This window comes from Hydra viridissima, unplaced genomic scaffold (genome assembly GCF_058129835.1).
Source record: "Hydra viridissima isolate aposymbiotic clone 2 unplaced genomic scaffold, HvirCarnegie_v1 scaffold_5, whole genome shotgun sequence".
NCBI lineage: Eukaryota > Metazoa > Cnidaria > Hydrozoa > Anthoathecata > Hydridae > Hydra > Hydra viridissima.
Window position 1 is genome coordinate 6,973,830 of NW_028324304.1, and position 14,364 is coordinate 6,988,193.

At 31.3% G+C, this 14,364-nt stretch overlaps 1 protein-coding gene and 1 pseudogene across 1 annotated transcript; both read left to right on the plus strand.

Moving 5' to 3' along the window:
• LOC149888288 (uncharacterized) overlaps positions 1 to 14,364 on the plus strand; it is a 324,912-nt pseudogene that overhangs the window by 159,151 nt on the left and 151,397 nt on the right.
• On the plus strand, positions 12,571 to 14,229 carry LOC145197978 (potassium voltage-gated channel subfamily KQT member 2-like). Its single transcript, XM_080073979.2, has one exon. It carries the CDS (start codon positions 12,608 to 12,610, stop codon positions 14,093 to 14,095), a length of 1,488 nt encoding a protein of 495 aa, XP_079930105.2. The 5' UTR covers positions 12,571 to 12,607; the 3' UTR covers positions 14,096 to 14,229.

The following is a 14,364-nucleotide window of genomic DNA, read 5'->3' on the forward strand; positions in this document are numbered from 1 at the left end:
AATGGACAGCTTTCGTATTATAAGTTTTGCTCAAAAATAAAAAAGCAAAGACTAAAATGACTTAGTTAACAATATTAACAATAGTTATAAATGTTCTTTATTTCGACAAAAACAGCAGCTAATCGAGCATTAATTCCGGCAGCTAATCAAGCATTAAATTGCACGAAATTTAAGATCACCAAGATCTTTTCCAAATAAATATACTTTGAAAGAGTAGTACCATGCTTGCTGTGATCGTAAACTGATAGTAAATGATTCCTGTAGTTAAAAACGAGATTGTTTTTCAAAATGCCTCTCACTTAAAAAAAGTCTAAGAACACAAGTTTTCAGAGATTTAGGATTCGAAAACGCATAATTCCCAATGACGTTTTTGAAAAAAAAAATTTTTCTTCAAAACAATTTGAAAAAAATTTAAAATTTTTTCTAATTATTTAACGGAGTAAAAAATCCCTTGAACACGTGTTAGGATTCTAAAGTAAGTAATTTTCTATAGAAACAATTCAAACTTCTTTGCCAACTGGAAAGAAAAAAAAAGGAAACTGCTTTATCTTTATCCGATTAAAGATTTTTTATTCGTTAGTAAACTTAATATGCCCATTATTATCTACGATAATAATAGGCATTCACTGCTCGGTCTTCACCAATGATATATATTAACTAGATGTCTAAGTTCACAAAAATTCTCCGTAAGAAAAAGTGAAGCAAGTTTTTAAAGACGATAACCGCTTTATTTAAACTGACACGAGTTAGATATCTAGTTAACATATATAATTGGTCTTGACCAATATATCCAAATATACATGTGTACTAATATATCTAAATATACAAGGTAGATTTAATTATTAGTATTTACATTTTTGTAGGTTAGTTAATTTAATATGTTTATTATAATAAATGTTAACAAGCATATTAAGTTTACAAACCTACAGACTATTAATATAAATAAAAATGTAAAATAAACTTAGATGGTAAATGAATATGTTAAAAATAAAAATAAATATCCATTACAAAGAAACATAGCTTTTTGCTTTTGGTAGCTTAACTTCTTTCAATTAACAAATAATTTTCAGATTTTTATACGAAAGTCAACATTTGCAAATATACTTCGTTTTCTACATCGAAGGTATTTACCATTAGGGATTGCAATCCCGCACACTTTTCAATCCCGCGGGATCCGCGCGGATTTTTTTAATTTTTGTGCGGATCCCGCGGGATCCCGCGCGGGATTAGTAGGTTTCTTATGCACATTATAAAAGGCAAAATGACAATTGTATTTTTCTTTCAAGTATTTTAGAAAAAATATACTCAACTTATTAAATTGATAAGATAAGGTAAATAAAGCCAAAAAACGCAATTCATTTGTAAATCAATATAATTCTTAACATTTAATGAACAAAAAGATAAGCCAAAGTACATAGAACATCTTTTAGCTTTACGTAGAACTATTAGCTTTATTTGTTTTTTAAAATATCAAATTGAGAAAATGATTGTAAGAAATGGGCTCTTAAGAAACAGACCCTACTTAAAGTATCATCACGTAATCTACTCCTCAAAGGACTGCATATGTAACCAGCAGCTGAAAAAGCTTGCTCGGCCTTTACGCTTGTTGGTGGTATGGTCATCAAGTAACTATGCGCTATATCTAGAAACTTGCCTCTTACTCCATTACTTTCATAGGCAGACATTTCCGGCTTCAATAATTTATCAAAGTCTAAAGAATCTAAATTTGGTCTCTCCTTTACATTTTCTGTCCAGCTGTTCTTGTCTTTCTGTGTTTGATTTTCCAATTCTTATTTCAGCGATAGAATTGTAGGAATAAGTATTTGGGAATTGTTAATAAAATCTACAGCTTCTTTTTCTTCGAGTTCATTTTCTTCGTCGGATTTTTTAAGTAAACTAGTAGTCCATTTAAATTCTTATTTTGACGTTGTGTAAACCTCTCACGAAGTGCCGCGGCTAAATCTATGCTCAAAAGTGATGATTGCTTTCGCAATTTATCTAGCATAAATTGAAAAGTTGTTTCCACCGTGACAAGGTTCGATTCTCTTCTGCATTAAAGTTCGAGACCAAGTTTTAGTGGTGCCAGGCAAATAATTAAGTCATTGTTTTGGGACCACTCTTCTTGGGTGAAACGAATTTCTGACCCAACATTAATTAAGGCTTTTTCAATACACACTTTTAGTCTATGAAATCTTTCTAACATATCGAACATACTGTCCCACCTAGTTTTACAATCAAGAATCAACTGAAGCTTTTTCCCGTGTTCTTGTACGATATATTTCTGTAAATATGTATCATTTTTTACAGGAGAGTTTTTAAATATTTTTACAACCTTTCTCACTTTTTTCATGAGATCTTTGTAATTGCTAACCAATTCAGCTGATGCTCTATCCAAAATCATTGTCAAACCATATTCTTTATTTATAACTTCATCATCCTCAGTTTTACCACATTCATCTTCTTCTTCACAATTTTCATATGTAATAAACGATTCTTCGACTTCTCCGCTGTTTTTCATGTATAAGATATCAATAACTGCAAGTAGTATTCCATGAGCATAACATAGCTGTTGATAGCAAGACATCATTTTACCGACTTTTACCATCACACTTGCTCCATCAGTGGTCATGGCAATAATGTCTTCTTGGAGGTCAATATCGAAGCTATTTAGCCTTTCTGAAACTAACTTGACGCAATATTCTGCATTACACGATCCATGGATTCGAATCAATCCAAGATTAAAGTGTTTCGCCTCCATATGTAAATTTAAGTTTAAGTATCTCTGACTATTTTGTGATGTCCATTCGTCAAACGTTATTGAAAACTTTTGATTTTGCTTTTTTAGTGATGTGAATTTTTGCATTATATCGGTTTTTACAGAATCTGAGAATTTAACTACCATCGATCTTATAGTATTAGGTGAAGTAGGGAGCCGGAAACCACTCTTTGAAAACAAGTACCGTAAATCTGAAGCAAAAACTATTAAATGTAAAGCCATCTTTTGCAACCATGCGCGATACCATTTTTTTCCATAGAAATTTCCTTTACGAAAAACGTGTCAATTGTTCTGACTTTTTTCGATGGAATTACTTCTTCGTCTTCGCAGTCGATGTATATTTTAGGCTCTAGTTCAACTGATTCATGCTGTTTTGAAGTTGAAGCTCCGTCTTGTTGTAAAACGTTTGATTTTAAATCGGTGCCACGTTTAGTTTTTAAATGGATTAATAACCCTTTAGTTGATCTTTGATTAATCTTTAAAATAGCCGAACATAACATGCACTTCGCATTTTCTTCATTATCACTTTTTTTAAAATAATTCCATATAGTTTTAATTTGCGACATGCTTAGTACTTTTGTTTTAAAATCTTGATGTAAATAATTTTTAAAGACTTTTTAAAAAGTAGTTTTTAAAAGTATATTTTTTACAATTATACACGCACGTTTTCAATTTCACGTTTTCAACATACTCATTAACAAAAAATACAACATAATCATTAATTAAACAAAAAAAAATTTGAGCGAGTTCGACTAATGTTTTGCTAAATAATTGCTTATTTTTGAATGATTTTTTTACATTTATAGCTAAGAAAAATATTTTAATAGCTGAAGATAAATTTTTAAATTGATTTGTTTCACAAATACATTAAACACTTTTAATTTGATATCTTTTTTGTCTTTTTTGTTTAAAAGAATTGACCTTTTTTGTTTAAAAGCAATTGTTTCAAAATCCCGCAAATCCCGCGGATCCCGCAGTAGTTTTTGCGGGATCTCGCATGCGCTAAATTAATGCGGGATTGCAATCCCTATTTACCATTGCTTTTGTTAAGCGCAAAACAAAAATTGACAAATCTTTAAACTAAAGAACTTTTAAGTACAGGTACGATGTAGAAATACAAAGTACAGCCAGCTAATAAGAAATGCATTTGCTCGGCGATCTTCTATTTGACTTATTAAGTAAATTTTTCGAGATCGTCCGTGTTTTATTATTCGGTCTTATTTTTATAAGGTTTTTCATTCTGTAATTTCAAGGCCTTCTCAAACAGGCCACAACAGCTCATTTTCCGTAAAATTAGCGAAGGCCGACTTTTTACGGTTAAAATTATTTTTTATCCTTGCTTTTGTAAACAAACTTCAGAAACAAATAAAGAGCTTTATTAGGACAAAACATTTTGATTAAATTTCGGAAGCAAATATTGTAGAAATTTTTTTTACGTTTATAAATAAGTTAATTACGATAAAAATTTAAAGAGTTTAGCTAAAAATGACTAAATCTCATTTTTATAACTATGTTTATTTTAGCTGTTTCTTCTAAAATTGAATGTAATTCCGGAAGTTTGTGAGCAATAAAACCTGAAATATATAAAAGCCCTTGTTTGCAGTCATTTGGCAACTGAACCTCACAATTTTCACATATTGACATATCAAACTACACATCAAGTTCACAGTTATCATAGTGGTGGTGAGCAGGAGGAAATATTGTAAAATCTGCTTTCTCGTCTATCAAATTACAAGTTTTGTTGATTCTAAGTTTTTGAATATAATTTTTGCACAGTTATCAGATATGTGCCACCTGACCCTTACTGATATTTCCTAAACTGTTTTTCTAGTGCATCTGATTGCATTTGTCCTAGCAATACATAAGATACACCGCAATTCAACAAATACTTGGCACAGCTTGCTAATCTTTTAAAAGTTTTTTGCAAAGCACTCACAGTATCCATTGTTAACTTTTTCTCTCTTAATTTTGAATTTACGCATTTCAAATTTTCAGCAAAATAAGAAATATAGTTCTCTAAGAAATCTATTTGCTAACCATTGACTGAAGTAATAGGCTTTCTTCGAATATCATTTAATCTAATATATAGACCTTTTGCTTTACTGTTGACAATAAGCCATCACTTGACAACTGTTTCAATAAAAAGTGCAGTATCTTTAGCTTCAGGAATTTTTACACGTAATTCTGCAACTGTTTCATCACAAAAAACTTTGAGAACTAATCCATAATTTTGTCGTTCAATTGGTTTTGGTGACTTAATGCCTAATATAACTTGCTCGCTTAGAATCTGTTTCATTATTAATAACATAACTAACAGCATTCTCCAGTTGAGAATAATATTAAATAATTCCTTTGTTTAAAAAAGAAAATAAATATCTCCAAATCTTCTAAAGTTATACATATTGAAAACTTAGGTACTGGTCCACAGTGAAAATACCAAGTTTTTTATAACGAAACAAAATACAGAAAGAAATTATTTCTTTATTTATTTGAACAAAATACAGACACGCAATTATTCCTTTACAGATAAATAATTTTGCAGACCTGGAATCTCGTGACGCATTCGATTAAAAGTTCTAAAAAAAGACTGATTATTTAAATAGTAAATTCTACATAACAAAAATAACAAACTTTCTCTTTCTACTTTTCTTAATAAAACAGGTCTTATTTTTCCTAATTTTCAAAAAAAAAATCGAAAATTCCTTTGTTCCTCTGTGTGTATTTTTAAATGCCCCCGAACGTCGATAATCTTAAAAGTGAATTTATTTGCATGGCTTCGTCAAAACAACATTTTTTTTTTTGAAAACAAAAGAACAACGTTCTGACTGTATAACGCACAAGTTTTTGTTTACAAAGTAAGGTGAATTCGCATTGTATAAAACATTTTAAATAGGTTACATGGAGTTGTTTCACTATTTGGTAATTTCCAGATCCACGGATATTAGGGAAATCTAAATACGAAAGATCGCGGTGTTGTCAAGGTCATGCCTTTCTACTTGCCAAGACAACGTAGGCTGACTCTCTGTCATAGACGTGTGATCAAAAAAGAATTAAAAAAGCTCGTCTACATTATTGATTAACAACTCTATAAAACATGAAAAAATCAGATTTATCTTACCTAATATTTATAATCTAATTAAAATTGGCAATAGATGACTATACAATTTGAAATACTTCTTCTGGGCTCTGAGACTTCTATTTATTATCATTACGAGTCACTGTTATAAAACTTTGACTCAATATGGCTGAAGTTTGGTTTTTAGAGATATAAAAATGTCGGCTTAAAAAACAAATTGTTAATAAAATGCTTTTCTTCAAAATAGGATTATTGTTTGGACTCGTTATTTTGTAACCAGCCATTTGTCGACAGATATTTTATGGCAGCAACTTTTTACCAGTCCTTGTGAACTCGAATCTTTTTCGAATGTTTTGAAAAATTCAACTTAAGTTTTCTAGTAATGCTGTTGGAAAAAAAAAAACTGTTATTGAAATTGTTTCGCTTCATCTAACAGAACAAGAAGCCGCTACGTTTCTTACGTCTCTCATTAAGTTTCTCTTTTTAGGTAAAAATTTCAAATTTTACGACAAGTTCGAAAAATTCGAAAGTAGGGGAGTCCTTGCACCCTTGATCCGTATGCACCTTTGATCCTATAGCGTTTTCTTCATACTTACATCACTTATTAAAGAGGGGTGATAGCCAGCGTGTTGTAAATATCGAAACTGCAAAGTTCGAAAATAGGCCAATGTTAAATTTATTTTTAAAAAGTTTTATTTTAAGGGCAAAAAGTATTTTTTTCTTTTACAAGGAACCTCACAACTTTTAAATTTGTTTGGGTTGAGTAATTTTGTTTATACCATGATTTTGTTATGTTTTAAAACCACCTTACATGAGAAAAAAAAGAAATTTTTGTGAAAATGGAGTTGTTAGCACCCTTGATCCTAATGCGTTTATGTAACTTTGATCCTATGATCAAAGGTGCACACACAGAAAAAGAAATTAATAAATTGTAAAAACAATATAGTAACATGTCTTTAAAACTGTACAAAAATCATTCAAAGTAAAGAAGGTGAAGAGGACAAGCAAGTTGGAGGGATAACTTCAGCAGAAAAAAGGATGTTGGTAACATTTTATTGTACTGTTAATACAACAGGAAGCTAAATCCCTTCATTTTTTATTTTTACATGAGTTCATTTCAACGGAAGCATGGTAAATGGTCATCCACTTGTAAGTATTGGGGTTGCAAATCCTTCCGGCTGGATGAATGTTGCAATTCCGTGTTTAGATTTAGCAAAAAAAAAAAAGCATACCAATGCTGTCTTTTCCACCACATTGTAGTCACAATCTGCAGCCATTGGATTGGTTAGTGTATGGACTACTGATATGTTATAAAAATTCAGCTTGTGATGATTGGGTTGTATCTAATCCAAGACCAATGACCCTATATTATATATTGCAATTGCAAGCAAAACTTATGCACAAACCATCTAACATTTCTACAAGATTTGCAAGACTTTAATTCAAACATATTTTCTGATACTAAACACTAGCCTTATCTTTAATTGATCGTCCAGAACCAGTCACTGCTAATCCGTTTCCAGATGTTGTTGATTCAGTTTCTGCTATTTTTTATGTCCTAGCATTCAATCTAAGGTCTGTCTAAATTCCTACTCTAAAAGCCCCATAGTTCATTAATCCGACACTGACAACAGATAAGATATTCATTGGAACCACAAGCTTCAATCATAGTCATTTCAATCAGAGTCAAAGTAAAAGCTCCCGCATCCCCAACCAGGGTGGTTCTGACTTATTATGTGGTCCCAATATTATTCACATTTTTACTGCATTCTCACTATCAATAGATGCCATTTTATTTTCAATATCAAAATCTTAAGGAAGAAAGCCATCTTTAGGGTTTATCTGAGGATGTCTTAAAATTAATCGGAATTCAGTTGAAATTTTTGATATAGCATAGATTTAAGTGCAACTAGTATCAAAATGAAAGTATTTAAAAACGTTTTAATAATTTTAATGTTTTTAAACATTATAATTGATTCAAGGGCACAAGTATCAATTTGAAAAAAATTCCATCGCCATTTTTAATTCTATTTAAGGTAACTTCCATTTTACTTTCCATTTTTCTTCAACAAAGATAACCATTTCCACTTTTATTAATAGAAAAATCATGGATATCTACTCTATTCTTATAAATTTTTTTTCATGGAATTCTATTCTTTTTTCTAATTTAGTTTCAAACAACTTTTTATTTGTTTGAAAATATTGCTTAAGTATTGCGCTAAAACTGACAGCAACTCTACACAGGCATTTTAGTTCCCATGCATAGTAATTTGACTATGCAGCATGCGACCTCAATTTTTAAGTATTTTGTAATAACAATCATGAATCTTCATGTTTTAATACTAAAGTAAAGAAATATTTTCCAGCAACCTGTAGCTAACTTTTCTTTCTATTATATTGTTAATGTTTTGAACTTTTTCGGCTTTAAACCCCCGGATTTGCTAAATATTTTTCATTAAATATGTTAAACTAAAATTTTTTTTTTTTATCCTGAAAAAAGTATAAAAAAACCGTTATCGAGAAAGTTTTTTTTTTTTAAATTTGCATTAAATAATAGCGTAAAATAAAATAATCTTTTAAAAAACATAATGATTGGGTGAGAGGGGGGGGGGGGAAGAGGGGGATAGAACGCGAAAGTAACCTTGAAATTCTTGATTAACGTCCATGAGATTTTTTTCAATTTGAAGTTTTTCATTATTTTCGTCCATTAGTAATATTATTCTTTTGCATTTTAAAAGGTCAATATTTGTTTTCTTAAAATGTTTATGTGACAAAAATATTCCTGGACATATGCAAAATATTTGTTTTTCTTTTTTAAAAAAATGAATCAGTTCCTTTATAAATTGCAACCTCAGAATTTGCTTTCTCTGCAACCTCAGAATTTGCTTTCTCTGCAACCTCAGAATTTGCTTTGAATAGTCTGGGTGTGAAAGATCTCTATTGAATCTTTCCTAAGGTTAAAGGTTAAAGCAAAATTTCTTTAAAATTTACAATTTTATAATAAACGCTTTCATATCATGAATCAGTAAGTGAAATTTAAATGAAGAGCTTCGGAGATTTAATCACTAAACAGACCTTGTTTTTTTTTCATTTTGATATACTGCATGTACTTTTGGTATTACAGAAATGAGGAGACTAATTACATTTGTTTTTTCAAACTTTAAAATTTTTTATTTAAAAAATTGATCAAAATTTTTTCCAAAAACATGAAGTAGCAACATGAACAATCAGAATGTGTTAATGTAGTAATCTTCTTGACCAATATTTGAAAATTGTTCTCTTTAGAGGTTTCATGCAATCATTTCCAAAGAGTTGTCTTTTATGATAAGGCTGAATCGAAATAAGCACTTCAGCTGGATAGCCTTTGGCCCCCATTCAATTTCTTTCAGCTGGAAGTGAGTAAAACTTACTTTCAGGGTTAACCCACATCCATCCCTAATTTTACAATGACGATTCATTGAGTTTTCTTAAAGCAGTAAAGCTATTACATATCTCGGTCAGGTTTTGGCAGCGAACAATTTGTCTCCGCAAACATTATTTGACTAACCTGATTCAGAGCTGATTAATGTCTTCTCATACTATTGTTGGAAAGTTCTGTAGTTTCATTAAAAGGTTGCTAAGCAACCGAAGGTCCTAAATAATAATTAACTTTTAACAGTCAGATAATAAAATTTTTCCCGTGCCCAAAATATATAGATTCAAAATATCAAATACCTCTTCTAGAAGGCAAAATATTACCACCTGGCTGCTAAAAGTGTAGAGTACCATTTGCAGGAGAGCATCTCTTGTGACAATGACTTTTGAAGCTGCTTCCTCAGCACCAAATGTCACTTTTGCTTTAACTACTCATTCATGATATGAAAGCGTTTTTAATGTAAATTTTAAAGAAATTTTGCTTTAATTATTATTTTCAAATCTTAAAAGAAGTTTTGAAAGTGGTACCTTTGGGTAAAAGGGGTTCAAGCGAACCATTAAACAAACGATTAAACAAACTTGATGTAGTAGTAGAAAGGAAAACCGGTTTCCGATTTCCGGAAACCGCAAAAGTTTTGGAAATTGAAAACCGAAAATGTTTTTTTTAAAACCGGTTTTTAGATATTTATCTTTTGTACAAAATTTACTTGGTTATTTGGCAATTCTAAACCACTTTTCTTGATGTGCAGCTGCTCGAGAAAATAAATGAAAACATTCAATTTGCTTCCACTTGAACTTTAACTGTAAGTTACTGCAATTTGTGATGTAAAAAAAGTGAAACAAATTTTCAAAAAAACGAAAATGTCGTTTTCCGAAGTCCACAAGGATAACACACCAGTTTGGAAGCACTTATTGCACTCAAAAGAACTTGAATTGGCCAAGTGCAAGCTCTGCGACCAAGAAATTAACTTTAAAGGAGGAACCACAAGCTCCATGAGGAACCACCTGAGGACAAAGCACAACATCACATTTGCTGCTATTGTTACTCGTGAGAGGAAACTCAAAGTCATCAAGCCCATTGATTCGTTTTTAAGACAAAGGATCCTGTTGATGTTGTTTTGGCAGAGCTTATTTCATGTGATGGACTGCCCTTTCTTGTTTTCTCAACTAGTCAACGTTTGAAAACAGCTTTAAAAACACAAGGATATAAATTGCCCAAAGATGCTAAATCGATTAAGGCCCTGCTGATGAAACATTATGAAGATATCAAGAAAACATATAAGCAGCAGTTTGCAGAAAAGAAGCTTGTTAGTCACAAATTTAGCTAAACCCTTGATGAGTATACTTCATCCAGAAACAGAAGATACATAAACATAAATGTTCATATGGAAGGTGATTATTAGAACCTTGGAAAGATCAAGGTACATGGGTCTATGTAAGCAGAGAAATGTTGGGTAATTGTAGACGAGAAACTGAAAGAATGTGGGCTATGTTTTACCTGTGATATTGTTGCAGTAATTTGGTAACTCAATTTTACCAGGCCATCAGCTCTGCCTCGCACATGGAATCCACTTGGCCGTCTATGATGTTCTATATAAGCAATCTAGGAAAGAAGATAATGGCACACCTGAGCAAGTCACTATTCTAGAAGAGGATCAAAAAGATGATGACAGCGATGAGGAAGGAGGATTAGAAGTTTCAGCAGAAGCAGGTGCATCATCTATTCCAATGATCAGGAAGGATATCGCAGAACTCATCAACAAGGTCAGAAAATGTTTCAGATTGTTTCAAATGTCTCCAGTTAAAAATGACATGGTTCTGCAAAAGCATGTCCAATTTGAGTTTGGAAAGGAGTTGCAGCTAATCTTAGACTCTAAGACATGTTGGAACAGCTTACTAGATATGATTTCAAGATTTGTTACCCTTAATAAATGTATTCAAATGTCACTGATTGAGTTATCAAGCGATATTTTGATTTCTGTGTCTGAATTTATCACCTTACAAAACCTAGTAAATGCTTTAGAACCAATCAAGGGTGGTGCTGAAGCACTTTGCAGAAGAGATTCATTTGATGGCATTCTGAAGTTCATTTTCAATCAGCTAAAAAGCCAGGAAAACACCTTTAATCAAGAGCTAGTTGACTCGTTTACTAAAAGAGTCACTGAGAGAAGGAATGCTATATAAGTAAACTTAGTTAAAAATCTGAATAATCCTAATGTCATTAATGGAGCAACTCATGACATTTTCGAAAATTCCATGCAATTGCTACTACTGTATCAAGTTTGTTTAATCGTTTGTTTGAGCAAAAGAGAAGTGAGTCTTTAGATGAGGAAATTTTGTCAGATAATGAAACTAGTCAGGCACGAGTACAACAATTTACTTCCTTGTCAGAAGAGCTCGAGTTCTCCATCAGAGAGACAGTCAAAGGGGTTTCACCAAAGAAACAAAAAATAGAATCAACTTCCAAACTAAAGCTCAAAGAAATGGCAATATTTGAGCTAACAAAAAAACGAACAAGCAGCTTAGATTTGTTGCGCATGGCTTTGAAGTCAATCTAAGTAATAAGTGTGGAGGCTGAAGGTCATTTTCTACAATTTTTCTATTTGTCTTTAAACAAAGGTTGAGGTTAAATGATAAAACACGTAATGCTTTATGTTTTTTACGTGTTTATTGTCTTAAGAAACGTAAAATTAACGATTAAAAAGACTTATTTTTTTGCTGCTCAATTGTATTCAATGTACGTATATGACATTGTTGCTACATATATTTATATTTTTGCTGCTGTTGTTCCCCTGAAGTATATATAATAAAAAAAATACACTAAAAAACCGGAAAACCGGTTTTTAAAACATTGAAAGCCGCGGCTTATTCGAAAAACCGGTTTTAGAAAAAACTTAAACATTTCCTTTGCGTAAAAGTACTGCATGACCCAACCCACCCTAGGGGCCTTTTTTATTATACGTATTTTTATATTATTCTCAACTGTTCTTGACACCCGTTGTAATTTGATTAAAAAAATATTCGATCAAATCGAAATTAAAAAAAGATATATTTTTATATTTACAAAAACAATCGTTTTGTCATCTATTGATATTGATTTCAGTCATAAGCGTCACACAAAAAGGTAGGCTCGCTGGGGACAAGTCTTTGTTAAACGCTTAACCGGCGATGAAAGTTTAATGCCTCATTATGCTTTGCGTGTTGAAATATCAAAGAAAAGATTGTTTTAAAAATAGAATGCAATTATAAAGAATTACGCATATTTAAGTTTAATTATTAACTAGAAGAGAAACTTTGTAAACAAGTCAAAGATTACAACAACAAAAAAATCAAAGAGAGTTATGGAAAGCAAATTAAAAAAGGAAAATTTATCGCTGAAAAAGAAAGGTTGGTATAAAGTAAAGTTGTTTGTGTACAGTTTTTTGGATAAACCCAGCTCAAAGTTGTCTTATGCTTATCATGCCTTTGTGTTATTGATAATAGTAAGCAATACAACACTTGGAATTATATCGACTGTAGACCCTCTAGAATACAAAGTGGCGCTTCGATTAGCACTGGTTGTTTATGAGTTTGTTTTGCTAATCTTTTTCATTTTCGAGTACCTTATTCGGTTGTTCGTTTGCAGTGCAAACGTAAAGTACCGAGGGGTTCTTGGAAGATTAGTATATATTAGGACTTTTTACATGGTAATTGATACTTTGGTGATAATAACATCAGTAATCAAAGTAAGCATCCATCTTAACTCTACTTATATTGCAGTAGTAAGTTATGCTAGAATCTTTCCAATTCTCAGGTTTATACGAATGGATAGAATCAGAGGGGATTTACAAACCATGTGGCGAGCTATTTACAGCCATAGAAAGGAACTTCTGACTTGCTACTTTTTTTGCGCTATAGTACTCTTGCTAGGATCTTATGTCATGTTCATTCTAGAAAGAAATATAGAACCGTCCAACGGAAGAATTGATAACATGCTTAATGGATTATACTGGGGAATAATAACTTTTACAACAATCGGTTATGGAGATTATATTCCTCATACATGGTGCGGTAAGCTGATTACTGGACTTTTGTCGTTGGTAGGATGCGCTTTTTTCGCACTTCCAGCAGGCATTCTGGGATCCGGATTTGCTTTGCAAGTTTCTAAGCAAAAGAAAGAAAAAGGCTCCATAAAAGTTCGAAATCCTGCCGCGTTTTTGATCCAATGTGCGTGGAGAAGTTATGCCGTGCGCAACTCAAAGTTAAATGCAACATGGTGCTATTTTCTTACTCAAAAAGTTGAAGCAACAGCCAATGCTAAAGCAGTTAAACAAAAGTACATAAAAACTAATATTGTTGCAACAAGCGACTTTAATGCTGTAATCCCAAATGAAGATATCGATGATGTTACGATAACTGACAGTTTAATAACAAAGTCTAAACCTAAGTCTTCCAACAAAATGTTTGATGGCAAGATGATTGAGCTTAAAAAAGTAAAAAAGAAGCCAGAGAAAGTCGATAATTTTGTTGAACTCTTTGATATTTTCCAATTAATATACGATGACAAAAAATGGATGGCTGACAAAATTCATGTAAAATACAAACTGGTGTATAATTTTCTGACCATTCTAAAGCTGATTTTAGCCACCAGGTCATTTTCCGACACACGATATCCTTACGTCAATATCGAGCACATTCTTCAAGCCAGTAACTTAAGTTTATCTTGCTCGTTATCTCACTTAAAAGATACGAAGAAAAGTCTGGAAATTATCTTTTCTGAAATAAACGAACTAAAACAAGAAATACGAGAATTGAAAAACAAAAATCTTAAAACAATTATTGATAAGTAAATAAATATCTTATTCTTTAAAAGTAATTGAATACAGTGTATTTAATAAATTGTACATTGAATACAGTGTATTTAATAAACTTTTAAAAAAAGGCTTTTTGTAAATCGATCGAACTTTTTAGGGAAAAATTTACTTTGTAAGTATATATATTTTACATCTATTTATTTTTTTTATGATTATTTATTTTATATATATTTTATTTAAATTTTATAGTTGTATATTTTGTATAATAAAATTTCTTCTTTTTATTTACAATGACAATTTTTTGG